At 39.2% G+C, this 15,976-nt stretch overlaps 1 protein-coding gene across 1 annotated transcript; it reads left to right on the forward strand.

The window, feature by feature from the left end:
* Window positions 1–11,887, forward strand: LOC306734457 (solute carrier family 12 member 3-like; the record flags this gene model as incomplete). Its single annotated transcript, XM_079215813.1, has 26 exons — window positions 1–132; window positions 272–397; window positions 489–564; window positions 1,982–2,077; window positions 2,453–2,592; window positions 4,117–4,227; window positions 4,321–4,432; window positions 4,548–4,678; window positions 4,754–4,838; window positions 5,716–5,873; window positions 6,051–6,158; window positions 6,416–6,539; window positions 6,722–6,823; window positions 7,686–7,841; window positions 7,932–8,031; window positions 8,140–8,251; window positions 8,422–8,556; window positions 8,826–8,932; window positions 9,111–9,193; window positions 9,320–9,388; window positions 9,893–9,997; window positions 10,124–10,235; window positions 10,393–10,479; window positions 10,744–10,879; window positions 11,173–11,240; window positions 11,749–11,887. The coding sequence occupies 26 exons, from the start codon at window positions 1–3 to the stop codon at window positions 11,885–11,887; spliced, it is 2,910 nt and encodes a 969-aa protein (XP_079071939.1).
* Window positions 11,888–15,976: the final 4,089 nt, after the last annotated feature.

The following is a 15,976-nucleotide window of genomic DNA, read 5'->3' on the forward strand; positions in this document are numbered from 1 at the left end:
ATGGAGCTGCGCCGATCTTCCGTCTACAGCACGTTGGACCTGGTGCCACAGCTGGAGCATTATGCCGGCACGCTGCAGAACCGTCATTCGAGGAGCCGTCCATCTCTTGAGGTTCTCCGCAGGTCATTTGAGGTACGTTTTCCACCTCACATATCTCACAGTAACTTGCATCATCTAACTTATCAGACCATAGCCGTCAATACCTTTCCACTCACACCATCATTAGGCTATTTAAAAATGCTTTTCATTGTATACCATGTATTTTTCTCAGGAGTTGCAGGCTGATATCGAGGTCCCTGATACAAACTCAGGAGTTAGTGGTCCAGAGAGTGGACATGAAGGACCACAAGCTAAGGAGAAAGGTCCTGTTAGATTTGGCTGGGTCACTGGTGTCATGGTGAGCAAACTTGTATTTTAATGTCGGCTACATAACGCTTGACATATCTTAACAAATATTTGACTAAGCTGTTTGTATTGAATTTTCACAGGTTCGTTGCATGCTGAATATTTGGGGAGTCATCCTGTTCCTCCGCCTCTCGTGGATCACGTCTCAGGCTGGCATTTGTGAGTTCATTCATCCCTCCATACATTACCGGTAGTCCCTTTCACTCCATTGTCCGGAGGCGGTCACCTTCTATTGCGTCAATCTCACCCTCTTATATGACTTTAATTGATTTACCTTTACCCTGAAGTTAAGGTCAAGTAAAGTAAAATTCCCTGGAAAACGTAAAAGGTTGAAACTAAGCATTTCAATCTGCATTATACAAACATTACACCTTGTTTCTCTGTCGTCAGTGATGACTAAAACTAATTTACAACCTCTTGCATGTACATGCAGTACTTGTTTCCTCTGTAACAAAACGCTACAACCTGATTACTGAAGGGGCCTACCGGTGTCAGGGGCCCCTCTGGCCTTTACCTACAACATGCCAATCAAAGACACCTGTACCAACCAAGAAGAGATTCAAATTGACCACAAAGAGACATAAAAAACAACAAAGAGACCAACAACAATTAAAAATAAACACAAAGGGACTCACAACGGCTTTGAAAAGGGGCAAAACAACCAAAAACAGAGACAAAATGACAAAGAGACACAAAACAATGAAAAAGAAAACAAAACGACTAAAAAGAGACACTAAACAATTACAAAGAGATGCAAAATGACTACAAACAGATTCATAATTACTACAAAGAGACACAAAATTCCCAGAAAGAGACACTAAATCACAGAGGGATGTGCAACAACTACAATGAGACAAAACGACAATAAAAAGAGGCTCAACGACTAAAGTGTGTGAGTCTTCCTCCTGTGTGGAAGAGGTGGGATGTATTTTGCATGTCTCTGCCCAGGGGGTCCATTGTCTCTCATGATGATAAAATAAAAATGAGCTCTAATGAGTGTGAAAAAGTTAGCTAACATTAGCATCTTATTACATACATGCAATTACACATTGACAGGTTAACTAAAACAAAGTCACAAAACATATAATAAAAACCCAATAAAACACAAAATACCTTGTTCCCGTTCAGCTAGGTGCTTGGCCGTTCCTACATTGTCTTTTCTACGTCAGACACCGTTACCTTCAGTATACACCGTCATTTTGACCCACTTCTAAAACAGAGTCAAGTTACTAAATTGACATATACTTACAGTCTCGCCGGAAGTGCTTCAAAATTAAAGGACCCGAAACATACAAAGACACTTACAAAATAAAAGCTTGCAGAAAATAATCACCCTATCAAAAGAACCTCTTCAGGGTCAGTTGTAATCCATGCCCGTCCTTTCAAAGCTGACATACTTACTGTTTTATGGTAATTTTCGTGTAGTACAATATCTAAAGCTCCTATAGTTGAGAAGGTGCATGCATGTAAAGTACATCCCTCTGGGCATGCAGAAGCAAACAAGTATGGAGAAACGTGCCTTTAAAAACCATAAACCTGAAAATAATGATGAATAACTTCATTTGTCTCATCTCAGTGTTGACCTGGCTTATAATCCTGATGTCTGTGATGGTGACCTCAGTAACTGCCCTCTCCATCTCCGCCATCGCCACCAACGGGAGGGTGACTTCAGGTCAGTCACTTGCCGTGTCTCAAAGTATCAAGTCAAGCACTTGAAGAGGGCTAAGGTTGAAAAACATCCTACATAAGGATGCTTGCAGTAATGTTTTGATTTCATCCAGTGTATGCATATTTGTTCATGTGCTAGATGTGAGATACACTTATATTTTTCACAATTTAACATAACTGATTGGCCCTTCAAGAACGGAAACTTGTATTTTAACTCAAACAGATTGAAGACAAAGAAACCCAATGAATATGTACATTTATAACATAATAATGTATTGCTTAGTATTTTTTCCTGCCCCACGTAAATCTGATGATCTACAGAAATCTATGATAACCTTGTATCTCTGTATCTTTTTTTTTGATTGAACATCATTTTCAGGTGGGGCCTATTTCATGATCTCCCGCTCACTGGGCCCTGAAATTGGTGGTCCAATTGGGGTGGTGTTTTCCTTCGCCAACGCCCTGGCCTGTGCACTCAACACCGTCGGCTTTGCAGAGGTGGTCCGTGATTTAATGCAGGTAATTATGGCTCGGAAAAATGTATGATAGTTAATTTGACATAACCCTTGAGGATACAGATATTTGACAAGGCAAGAACCTCGTTTGTGGTTTGCAGTTGACCAGTTTAGCTCACTACTGAGCTAGAAACATGTCACATGGCTTTCTTCCTCGCCATCTTTTGTCTTTTCAATACCGCCATGTTTAGCAAATCAACTAAGGTGAACATTTTCATCGACCAGTAATCAATGTAGGTCACGTAAGATGTTCAAAATTGCAGCGACATCTCGTGTTTAATCCAAGCAATGTACATACTGTACAATTTACTGGAAATATGTTCAAGCCATATTCCAATTTATTTTACATAATTCACAGCGAACCATTTTTGGTCCGCTGTGAGTTGTAGTTTGGCCACCATGGTAGGAGAATTTGACAACCTGAAATTAACCTTTTAAGCCCTGTTAAGCACCAAGGCATTTTTTAGGATTTAGCTCGAAATAGCATACCCAAACTAAAAAGGGTGTATCTCTGCAACCACAAGGGCTATTTGAATAATTTTGGTGTTATAATAAAGGCAACCCTTGTGAGATTTTGGTCAGATGTGTAAATATTAGTATATATGTTGCTGGCTAAGAGTAAAAAAAGATTGAAACACAGAACAAATAGAAGTTCCAGGTCCGCCTATAGAAAAAAGCACTTTCAGGATGATTATCTCCTTGAAATGATGCTTCACTAAGCCCTGAGGCTCTCCCAAATCATAGCACCATATGTGAACAGTCTCTCTGCACTGTTTTCACTTGAAAAAGTGAAGCAGAACAAAGTCAGATTGGGTAAAGTACAGAGAGAATTCAGGCGAGAATGCAAAATTAGCATTTCGGCACATTTGCGCATATTTTCGCGCATCTGTGACATTTTAATTTTTTCATGTAGCAAACCTTATATTTCACTTGTATATGACTTATGATGTTCAATAAACTTGTATTAGTGGGGATTTACTGAGGGAACTGCATTTTTTCTTATATTTGCTATTTTCTCAATTTTTTTCAAAATTTGCTGACTCAGCGATTTATGTTGCTGTGTTCTTTGGTTCATATCTCAGTGATGCTTTGCAGCAGAGGGATTTGTGAATAGATTTGGAATCTGTGTGGAATTGTCTTGCTTTTTGCTATTTGTCTTTTTCTGATAGCACCAAGCTACGGGCTGACTTGTGACACAATTATAACTATTTTATTTTAATAATTATTTTAGTTGGTGTTTGAGTTGTGTTGAAATGGCTGACTAATTATTGTAGCCCAGGTTCTCTTGTTTAATTTGATGTGTAGCATCAATATATTTGTTCATTATTGTAATGTTTTACACAGTTTAATTAAAATTTTATAAAAAAGGACCTATATAGGTCCTGCGGGGCTTAAAAGGTATAAATGAGTAATGTAACATGAGCATGAACAAAAACATAACAAAGCAAATCCCTACAAAGTTTACCAGAATTTGAATCTATACATTTCATGTTTGGTTTCTTGTGTTTTAATTTTTTTTTTTTAATAGGAGTTTGGTGTTGTCATGGTCGATCCAATCAATGACGTCCGTATTGTGGGTGTGATCACGGTGACTTTTCTTCTCCTCATTTCATTTGCTGGAATGGCGTGGGAGTCCAAGGTGAGCACATCCTAACACGTCTCGTTTTATTCGCTGACTATCTTTTGCTCATGGGTTTTCCCTTTTTTCTCTTCTCTCTCACTTGTCTCTCAGGCCCAGATGTTGTTCTTTATAGTTCTCTTGGTTTCGTTGGCCAACTACTTTGTGGGCACGTTCTTACCCCCCAATCAAGAGAAACAAGCCCAGGGCATCTTTGGATACAATCGTATGTTCAGGCTTCTCGGGACAAACTGCCTTTTAATACACCATTTCATTATACGTTTCAAAGTGTGTATACTTTGAGTTTGTCAGTGGAGTGATATTTCGTTGCTTGTCACCAGGTGATATCCTCATATCGAACCTGAAACCAGACTGGAGAAGGCCTGAGGACAACTTCTTCCAGATGTTTGCCATTTTCTTCCCTTCCACCATTGGTATCCTGTCTGGGGCCAACATCTCTGGAGACCTCAAGGTATGAAGAGAAAGAATCACAGCCACCAACAAGGAATACAAGAACGTTGAACCTGTGTATGATTTCCTTTTGTAGGACCCTGCTACTGCTATCCCCAAAGGCACCCTCATGGCCATTTTTTGGACTACAATCAGTTATTTAGTCATCCCTGTCACCGTTGGTAAGCTACTCATTCAGCATGCTTTCATTTTGAATTGGTTTGCTTCTCATTCGATTTGATTTAATTGGCTGAATGGTGGGGATTATTTGAGGCGTGAGGTAGTTTGGGAGGCCACAGAAGACATTGGGGCCAAAGGATTTACTCATATGAAGGGCAGTGTCATCAGTGTACTGATTGTAGGGGTGTACATGGGCTTAAAAGCAAAGATATGACAGACTTAATGACATGCATTACCGTTCAAAAGTTTGGGGTCATTTAGAAATGTCCTTATTTTTCAAAGAAAAGCACTGTTTAAATAACATTAAATTAATCAGAAATGCACTATACATTGTTAATGTTAACTATTCTATGTGGAAACATCTGGTTTTTAATAAAATATCTACATAGGTGTATATAGGCCCATTTCCAGCAACTATCACTATAGTGTTCTAATGGTACATTGTGTTTGCTCATCGCATAGAAGACTAATGGATGATTAGAAAACCCTTGAAAAACCTTGTGCAATAATGTTAGCACATCTTAAAACAGTTATGCTGGTGAGAGAAGCTATACAACTGGCCTTCCTTTGAGCTAGTTGAGTATCTGAAGCATCACATTTGTGGGTTTGATTATCCTCTCAAAATGGCCAGAAAAAGAGAACTTTCATGTGAAACTCGCCAGTCTGTTATTGTTCTTAGAAATGAAAATTATTCCATGTGAGAAATTGCAAAGAAACTGAAAATTTGTCTGGGTGACCCCAAACTTTTGAACGGTAGTGTAAATATCTCTTCTTGGATATCAAAGTTTCCAGAAACAAAACAATAGAGGTGTCAAGGTCTCTGACTGAAATATAACATTACATCAGGACTGTGCAGTTTACATCTTCATCCGCCTCCAGGGTCTTGTGTGTTGAGGGACGCCTCCGGTAACACGAGTGACATTCTGACTGGAAACATCACAGACGGCTGTGTGGGTCTGGGGTGTAACCTGGGATGGAACTTCACAAAGTGCATCCAGTCACAGTCCTGTGAATATGGTCTGGCCAACAATATGAAGGTATAATTAAATCCAAAGTATCACGGAATACAAATATAAATATAACTTGTTTTTAATCAAAAACTCTGGTTTTACACTGGCTTTGTATAATGAGACAGTTTTAAATCTCTGTTCACAAACTGTTAAATGAAATATGATAATGTTAATACTCATTCCAATGTCGACGATTCCAACCAGGTACTCGGCCAAGTTTCAGGTTTCTACCACCTCATCACTGCTGGTGTCTTTGCAGCCAGCTTGTCGTCTGCCCTCGGCTTCCTCGTCTCCGCCCCTAAAGTCTTTCAGGTGAGAAGCCAAGCCTTCTTTCTAAATTGTATTTTCACGTACAAAATAATACAATTCTGTAATCTAAGATAGCAATGAAACAAGAATGAATAAACCATTTACTTAGGTAAGGAGGAGAGTTGCCCATTTCTGCTGCTATATATATACATATAACGTCCTTTAACTGCTCCATATCTATGCTAACATATGTGTATATGTAGTCAAATATAAGACACTGTGCATATTAATAAGCGTATATTGTCTGCCTTCTCTGCCAGTGTCTATGCAGAGATGAGATCTACCCGTACATTGGATTCTTTGCAAAAGGTTATGGAAAAAATGAGGAGCCTATCCGGGCCTATTTTCTCTGCTACATCATCGCTGTGGCTTTCATTCTCATTGGTGGGTGCGATCTAATACTGACGCTTTTTTGAGTTGTAGTTGTTATTAATTCACATATTTGTTTATATAGTCCATATATAGTTTATGTTCTTGTTATTGAGATTAAATATTTAAGTAAGGAGAAAGTTCATGACTTTGATGACCTTTTATCCCTTTGATTTCTCTCTCCTTCATCGTTACAGCTGAGCTGAACACCATCGCAGCCTTGATCTCCAACTTCTTCCTGTGTTCCTACAGCCTCATCAACTTCAGCTGCTTTTACGCTTCTATCACCAACTCCCCCGGTGAGTTACCTGTTTGTCATTGCCTTCCAAAAACGACCCATGGGAACTGTCCAGCCGCCGCTATGGCTAAGTTTCAGGTTACGGAAACATTGAGGTCGCGGTTAAAAGAAACCAACATCGACTGTCTGCAAGAAGCGTAAAATAAACATCCGTCCGCACAGTCCAATACTTTTAGACGTGTCCATGCTCTGCAGCCTCCTTTCTAAGATGTGGCACTTCATGGTCAGTGTACAGCGGCACGCTTTACCTTAAAACTTTGCTCAATGTTAGTTTCAGACGCAAGATGCGTTGCGTTCCAATACCCATACTGCAATAGATTTCTTATTCCAGAAAAATATTTCGTCAAATGCAATGGGACAAACACACCAGGATGTCTGGTCGCAATTTGCAACACGCAAGCTAGCATGCATGCTTTGGTCGCTATCGTCTGACCCACAATCTTCCGCGCTGCCGAAGGACCACGGACAAAAGCTCACTGACGAATATATGAGCAAGGGAGTCAAAGTTCAAGTCGCCAAGTTATGGCAAAGTAGTCTCCCAATTGAATGCATACTGCATGCAACAGTATGTACTTTGTAGGGGCAGTGTAGCACGTACTTGAAGTATAAAGAAAAAGTATGCGATTTAGAATGCAGCCTAAATCATTATGTAATACAGATTGAGAAACAGCTGTACCCGTATCTCCCTCCCTTGCATAATGAAATATATAAAAAAAGAGTCTTGAACATGTGTTTTTAAATGCAAAGTCATTAGATGACTAGAGACAGACATTTCGTTGTGGCTGCCATATTGGACAAAGGTGTGGCCATGTGCACCGTACGCCACCCGAAAGTCATATTTTATATTGTCGCTCCCCCTTTAGGTTGGAGGCCGTCATTTCACTACTACAGTAAATGGACCGCTCTGTTTGGAGCTGTGGTCTCTGTGGTGCTGATGATCCTGTTTACCTGGTGGGCGGCTCTCACCACCTTCGGCATCATCTTCTTCCTGTTCGGATACGTCAACTACAACAAGCCCAGTGAGTTCAAAACAGACTGTAAATTATGAAATGCAACAATCCCTCTTTGCTCTCCCTGAGCCACCTAACTCTATGTGTGTGTGTCCACAGAGGTAAACTGGGGTTCGTCAGTGCAGGCGGGAACATACAACATGGCTTTGTCATACTCCGTCTCTTTGGCTGGTGTCGAGGATCACGTCAAGAATTTTAGGTGAGTGTGATATCATGCATCAGTAATCCGCTTGTCACATGACAGTCTTCTGTCTGTGGTATTTGTCTCAACCATTTTTGACCTGGAGTCTGATCTGCGACCCATCAGACCACAATGTCTCGTCCTGACGGGGCCACCAAACCAGCGACCGGCACTGGTGGACTTCGTCGACTCCTTCACCAAACACATAAGCCTCATGATCTGTGGAGACATCATTATGGTCAGTCTATCAAACTCACATGTTTCGTTTCCCAAAAAAGGGGAAATTAGAAAGATGGTACATATCTTAGCTTTTCGTCTCAAATGTTTTACTGGTCATGTTATGGCTTTCATTCATTAAAGCTATTATTATAGCAAGTAAAGACTTTATTGAATTCCCGGCTTCTCTAGGAACCGGACAGGCAGACTCGGCCGCTCGATGCCACAGATTTGTTGGTGAAGTGGATGAACAGGAGGAAGGTGCGCTCCTTTTATACACCTTTCACGGCCGACAGCCTCAGACTTGGAGCTCGACACTTGCTACAGGTAAAACATCTGCATGCGTTCAAATATGTGGGAAACGGCTACGGCTTCATTTGAACAAATTATACCACTTCAAGTTCTGATCAAGATGTTACGTCATCTCATCTCGTCTTTTTCTTATTTACGTCTTCTACTAAATGTGTTAGGATACGCCATCTATTGGGTGCAAAGTATTACAAACACTTGATCATCCTGGGAATATCTGCATAGTATCCTTGTGTTTTTTGTTATTATTATTAATATCTTTCTTCTCATTTGACATTTTTTTCAAGGCCTCTGGTCTTGGCAAGCTGAAGCCCAACACTCTGGTCCTGGGCTTCAAGGCAAACTGGAGGGACAGTTCACCTGAAAGCATTGAAGATTATATCAACACCATATAGTAAGTGTAGAAAGAAAAATATTTAAATAAAACAGTTGACTCACTGGCATTGAAAGATTACACAGCTCTCTTTGAAAATGTATTGTTGCTAAAATCCAATCTCTATAGGTAATACTTACGTAATACGTGCTCGTTATATTTGCATCACCATTTCAACTTCCTCTTCTCTTTTCTAAAGCGATACCTTTGATGCCAACTACTGTTTGTGTATCTTGAGGATGATGGACGGGCAGGATGTCTCTGACCACTTTGATTTTGAAGGTTTCACAGACTTCATAATCTCTTTGTCTTCATATTCTCTGCATGCTTTCCTAAAACATAACATATTTGTACAATATTAAACAATCCAGACAGACAATGATGAAGCATGTTGTCTCTGTCCTCCAGTGAACCAGGGCTTTGAGCCTGAGGAGTCTGTTGAAAATGACCACCAGCTATCTCCGGAGAAGGAATCCGGTGAGCATATGCAGTAATAACTATATAATAATAATAATAATAATTCCTCAGTCGGTGGAACATAAGTGATGTCATAAGGCCAGTACATCACCCTCTGCATTTAGTGATGTCCAGTGATGCCGCATGACATCAGCCAAGACACATTTTATTCTAAAGGAGCTATAATCAATATGTTTAATAATATATTAATACCAATATCAAATGACGATGTGAAAGGTGTCGCTTAGAGTGATGAACCTATACCCTCTGCTTTACGGGGTTTTGTAATGAGTTTGAATTCATGTTTTTATCTGTTCAGCAGCAACTTCACTGTTTTGGTTCACTCTCACGGCTCTCATCGTGGCTGTTTTTAGTGACTAGCTCGGGAACATAGTGGAGCATTTAGCAGCTCAGGAAACACACCTCCAACATACAATATCTTATAATATTGGAACATCTCAAAGTGCATTATTGTCATTATAATTATTGCCCCATCGCCTCACTCTTCCTCCTCTTCCGTTACAGCGGACGACATCTCCGATAAAGGCGACGTTGATCAGATCAAGACAGTGTTTCAGAATGACCAGGGGAAGAAGACCATAGACGTCTACTGGATAGCTGATGATGGAGGTTAGTTCTGACGATAACCAATGTAACATCTCAGTTTTTAAAACAATGTTAACATACATAGTTTTAGTAGCTACAACAAGGGCCAGTGGACACAAGCTGTAGTATCTCTCCTCTTCTTCTCTTAAGGTCTGACTCTGCTGGTTCCATACCTGCTCACCAGGAGGAAACGATGGCACCGCAGTCATATCCGGGTCTTCATCGTGGGAGACGAACAAAACATGGAGGAAGGCCGCAACGAGTAGGTTTCTTTTTTAAACCAGATCATTTTATATTTAATTCATATGAATATGTTTTTTTCACGCAGGTTGATACTGCAGATTGTAGGCTGGTAGATTTGGTATTTTGTGTGTTTGTGGAAACTGATGTGCTGAGACTCTGACTGTTGTTTCTTTTAGGATGATCGCTCTGCTGAAGAGGTTTCGCTTGGATTGCAGCAACGTCACCGTCATGACGGACAGCGAGAGGCACCCAAGCGCCAAAAGGTATGTCAGGAAAACCTTCAGTCACCGTCTTAACATTCACTGAAATCTGAACAGTCATATAGGAAAGGATCAGTCTATGATAACAGGCTGGCATCTTCATGTTTTGTGCTTTTCAAGATCACAATCATGGATTGTTAAGCACAAAACAAATACTACAATCACATGTTTTGTTTAGGTTTAACATAATACAAGAATATATTTCTGCAGCTGTTTGTAATTTTAATACTTTGTATCTTCTGTCATTTTGCTCTTGCCGCCTCTAAGCCTCAGTAGGTTTGTGGACAGTGTCGCCCCCTTCAGGCTGCATGATGAACAGCAGGAGGGCGTCTCCGTTCAGGAACTGAGACAAAGCGCCCCATGGAAGATATCAGACAAAGAGTTTGAGGCCTTCAAACTTAAGGTGTGTGTGTGTGTGTGTGTGTGTGTGTGTGTGTGTGTGTGTGTGTGTGTGTGTGTGTGTGTGTGTGTGTGTGTGTGTGTGCAAATTCATGTCATTGGTGTCAATACAAGTATATATACATAATAGTACTGTATATTCTTTACCTTTAACTGTTCAATTTTGTTGTCCTTGTTCTCATGTAAATTGGGGCATTGAAGAAAAAATAACTACTTTTCTTATAGTCTGTCTCTGATCGGTGTCATCCAGCGTGAATAAACTCTGCCAAATGTCTCAAATGAATTCCCCCTTCACAGTCTGAGAGGAAAGTGAGGCTGAATGAAATCATCCGCAGGAATTCCCAACATGCTGCTCTTGTGCTTGTGTGAGTACACAGTTCACATTGTCATTTCAGTTATGATCAATAGAAATATGACATCAAGGCTCATCTGATATCCTGAAAATTGGGCATATTTAATACAAATGGCCTGCTGCCGTTTCCCCTGTAGACTTCTCACTGACCTGTACAGAGAGGGTGGTCAGTAGTTCTGACCATTCTAGCCATTTACTAAATGCTGACGATGGAAGATTAAAAATCCTTTTTAGTTTATTTCATCTAACCTTTTATAATAATATACAGTTGGTGAGACACGTAAACAGCCTAGGAGATGAATACCACACATTTTGTGATGGCCACAGGGATACAAAATCATGCACGGAAAGCCACCAGACGATGAGTATTTCCATGGCAGTGTGATTCAGAGAAGAGAGGTGGGAAAGATAAAGGACTCTTTGGGTTCGCTGCAAACCAGCGTGTGCACTCATTTGAATTCACTTATTCATGTTGTGCAGTTTTGTTGTGCTCATGTAAATGTGGTGTTTTTCCATGGCAGGAGCCTTCCTGTCCCACACAGAGACTGCACCAGTGCTCTGTACATGGCCTGGCTGGATACTCTGACCTGCGGCCTCCACTGCCCCGCGGTGTTGATACGAGGAAACCAGCAGAACGTGCTCACTTTCTACTGCCAATGAATCCTGACTCACAGGGATGGACACTAGATTAAGCCACACAAATGTAATTAAAAAAACATGATAAGATATAAACATAAATAAAATGTGTAGAATATACAACGTAAGAGCTCTCATAGGCACTGATGGAAGATAACACCAATGCAGTAACTTGTATTCAAGATTATCTTCAATGGCATCTTAGTTGATCACATCTGGCAAACAGCCAGTGAAAGCAAAGAGAGAGGAAGAGTGGAGGACCTCTGTGATGCTTAGGGGCCACAACCTGGAACAAGATGCACCCCGACCCAAAGAGAAGGACTTTGAACTAGACCTATAGGTAGTACTACTGTACTACCTATAGGTCTAGTCTAAGATCAGCTTACAGGCGGATTGTGTCATGCATTACGGCCTTATGGGAGTGTCTGCGTTTGCTATGCCGTTTATACAGGTTATCCTTTAATGTGCCACTCGACTATGTATATACTGTATATTGTTAATGTTTATGAAATATAAAATCTAATCAAATTAAATGAAATACATGAATTGTTGAAAGACACTTGAGAATATGGAATCGACACACACATGGGATGTTTCCAAACATAGCTCCCTATTTACCCTATAATGTATATATAATTATAGGGGAAATTTCATTCCTTTTCTCAGACTTTCCTTCCAAAAGACAGTTTTTTGATTGTGTCACCGTCTTTGAGCCAGCATGCACAATACGAGGGCTCTGGCCCGCCTAAATGCATTCAGGGCCAAATATTTATATTTCATTAATAACTCCGTTTACCCTGTAGTGACATGTCAACATGGCTGCTGTGAAAAGGGTCTGTTGAATTAAACTGAAGAATATGAATTGAAAGTCTGGTCATTTTGAATGACAGCAAGACTTGTATTACATGTTTGGAAGTTTGTATTTCAAGTGTTATCTTATTATGTGTGTGAATATTAAACAAAGATCATGTGCAGTGTTTATTGAAATGTAACTGGGAGAGATGTAGTATAAATGTAACTTAGGTAATAAATAACACAATAATATAACTTCATAGCTACTGAGCCATTTTTACATGCATAAATAACACTTGATAAATGTTGAGTTTATTTTTTTTCCACTGTGGATGTTACTGATGAAGTCTTTTGGAATAAACATGATTTTTTTTTAAGTAAATGGACCTCAGGTTGACTGCAAGTTTTTTTTTTAAGTGCATTGTTTTCTATTTGACTGTAAAATTGTTTGACTGTAAAATTGTTTGACTGAAATTATTTGACACTTCACATATGGCCTGTGTGTTAATTTGTAATTAAGTTGGCCAGAAGCTGTGACTGAAATTTAAATCCTAATAAAATGATGAGAAAAATTATAAAATTATGATTGTATGGATTTTCTGAACATGTACTGAACTCAAATGTAAGGATACCCCTTTACTGATACACGTACATGTATCTGCTACGATGGTGAGAATATGTGGCTAATAATGTGTGTATACTGAACACCATTTTGTAACAATAGTTTTCTATGTGGACATATACCTCATGTGTTTTTTTTACTAGTAGTAATATGATCCACCTTATTATCTCAAACACTTTCCTCGAGTAAATATTTGAAACTGCAGCGGAATCATGTTCATCTATTTTAGGAATTTCTTAGGTTACATTGCCTATGAGTATGTTTGAATGAATAAAAACAAAAAAGGCTAATCCTCAAACTCAGAAGGAAAATAGTATCATTGGATTTTATACATTGAATTGTTGACAATGCACAAATGTGTTTTTTCAGAACAGTTAACATGAAAGTAAAGTATTCTTTTTATTAGTAGTTTTTTCTTATGGAATGACGTCGTTCTTTCTGCACGTTGGACAGTCAACAGGGACGAGCGTTCCTCTTTTTATCTGTTACATTATGTAAATGATAATCTTGTCATCATTGGATCCTTTCTTCTCTGTGATGGACGTCTCTGACTTCTGTATTTCAATATTCAGTAGTCTAAGATCAGTTTACAGGCGGATTGTGTCATGCATTACGGCCTTATGGGAGTGTCTGCGTTTGGTATGCTTCTATAGCCGTTTATACAGGTTATCCTTTAATGTGCCACTCGACTATGTATATAGAGATACTGTATATTGTTGCTGTTTATGAAATATAAAAACTAAAAGTGTAATATCAAATATAAAAAGATGCGTTGTATAAAACAGTTTCATTACATTTTCTTATGTATTATTTGTGAGACTATTGAATGCAAATCTGATCATTTAGGCCCTTTTTCACAGCAGTCATTTTGACATGTCCTAGCAGGGTGAACAGGTGGACTTGATTGAAAGTCTGGTCATTTTGAATGACAGCAAGACTTGTATTACATGTTTGGAAGTTTGTATTTCAAGTGTTATCTTATTATGTGTGTGAATATTAAACAAAGATCATGTGCAGTGTTTTTGCAATTTAACTGGAGAGATGTAACATAAATGTAACTTAGGTCATAAATAACACAATAATATAACTGCATAACTACTGAGCCATTTTTACATGCATAAATAACACTTGATAAATGTTGAGTTTATTTGTGTGGACCAGATTTCCACTTTGGATGTTACTGATGAAGTCTTTTGGATTCAAGAGCGTTCCTCTTTTTTTTATCTGTTACATCATGTAAATGGTAATCTTGTCATCATTGGATCCTTTCTTCTCTGTGATGGACGTCTCTGACTTCTGTATTTCAATATTCAAAGGCGGACACAAAAAGAGAGATAAAATAGAGTACCTGCCTGGTAGACATCTGAGTGCTCATCGGTGCACGAGGAGAGACACCCGGGTGCAGCGTCTGAGAGGAAGAACAAGATGTGAGTTTCCATTCTGTTGTGTCGTTTAAACACGAGCCGTGTTTTTGTGAAAAGGGCTATTTGAATCATTTCAAAAGGTATAATATACAGAATCAACTTGTGATGTTAGTTAAGAGGTGTATATGGCAGTATATGTAGTACTGTTTTTTTGGTTGATGATAGAACATAGGGAAAAAAATGATCTTAAAAATGTTAAAAGACTCCCAGGATGAATTTCCTCTTTCAGTTGACTTTGATTAAGTGAAGTAAAAATATTTTCATGTATTTTTTTTAGTACAAAAGTTTAGGCGATTAGTGTGTGATATTGCCATTTCTCATGTAACATGCTATTTATTTCACTTTCTATCACTAATGGTGTAATACATCCACATGCAGCAGTAATATACAGTAAATCAACCAACATTTTGCTTTTGTGACCTCAAACATCATAAAATATTTTCTTTCACTCTTCTGTCCTTATCTCTGCCATTCTGAGGCCGATTTCAGTCTAAGACCCCGAGCTCCTCTTAATCGTTGGAGCCTATGGGAGCCGTCTAAAGCCATCCAAATGAGACCGACAGCCCTTTTAGCTACTCAAAATCAGCCAAATACCACATTTTTATGACCTGTAGTATTTGATCTAGAGACTCGAAATGCCCTAACTTTCTTGCTGTAACTTTAACTCCTCCCGGTAGATTTCACGGGGCCTTCCCAGAAGCGGGCAGTAGAGACCAAAACAGTGCGTGTGGACTATCGTTTCATCGAAAATAAAGTCATATTTCAGTTTTTTCACTGGAATTTTGTTGTTGTCTTGATGTAATGTGGTTGATATGTTGCTGGTGCTTTGTATGACAAAAGATTTGAATCTGTAGGTCGAAAGCTTTACAGAGAGGTGTGCTAATCGCTTGTAGCATCAAGCTAGCGCGATGGAAAGTCCTTTTCGAGACATCTCGTTCATACCTCTTGGTTATGTTAATATTTATGGTTGAATTGTGTTTTAAGCATGTAAAATGGACTTATGCTCTTGTAAGCCGAGGCGGTGCCGTTTTCTTTGCAACGTGACATCAATAGGTCTGTTATTAATTCATGACACATGTGAACACATGAACACATGAAGGAGAATTCCTCCTCCTATGGGGTGAAATTGTGCTAAACGGGTTGAACAGTTTATATTTCACAAATTCTCACATCAATTCAGATTGACACTTTGCCTTTTTTTATTTGCCAGACTGACAAAACAAGTAGGCTTTATTTCTAACAAGGTTTATGTTCATAGTTGATCTCAATTTTACA

The sequence above is a fragment of the Taurulus bubalis genome (assembly GCF_910589615.1).
Source record: "Taurulus bubalis genome assembly, chromosome: 3".
NCBI lineage: Eukaryota > Metazoa > Chordata > Actinopteri > Perciformes > Cottidae > Taurulus > Taurulus bubalis.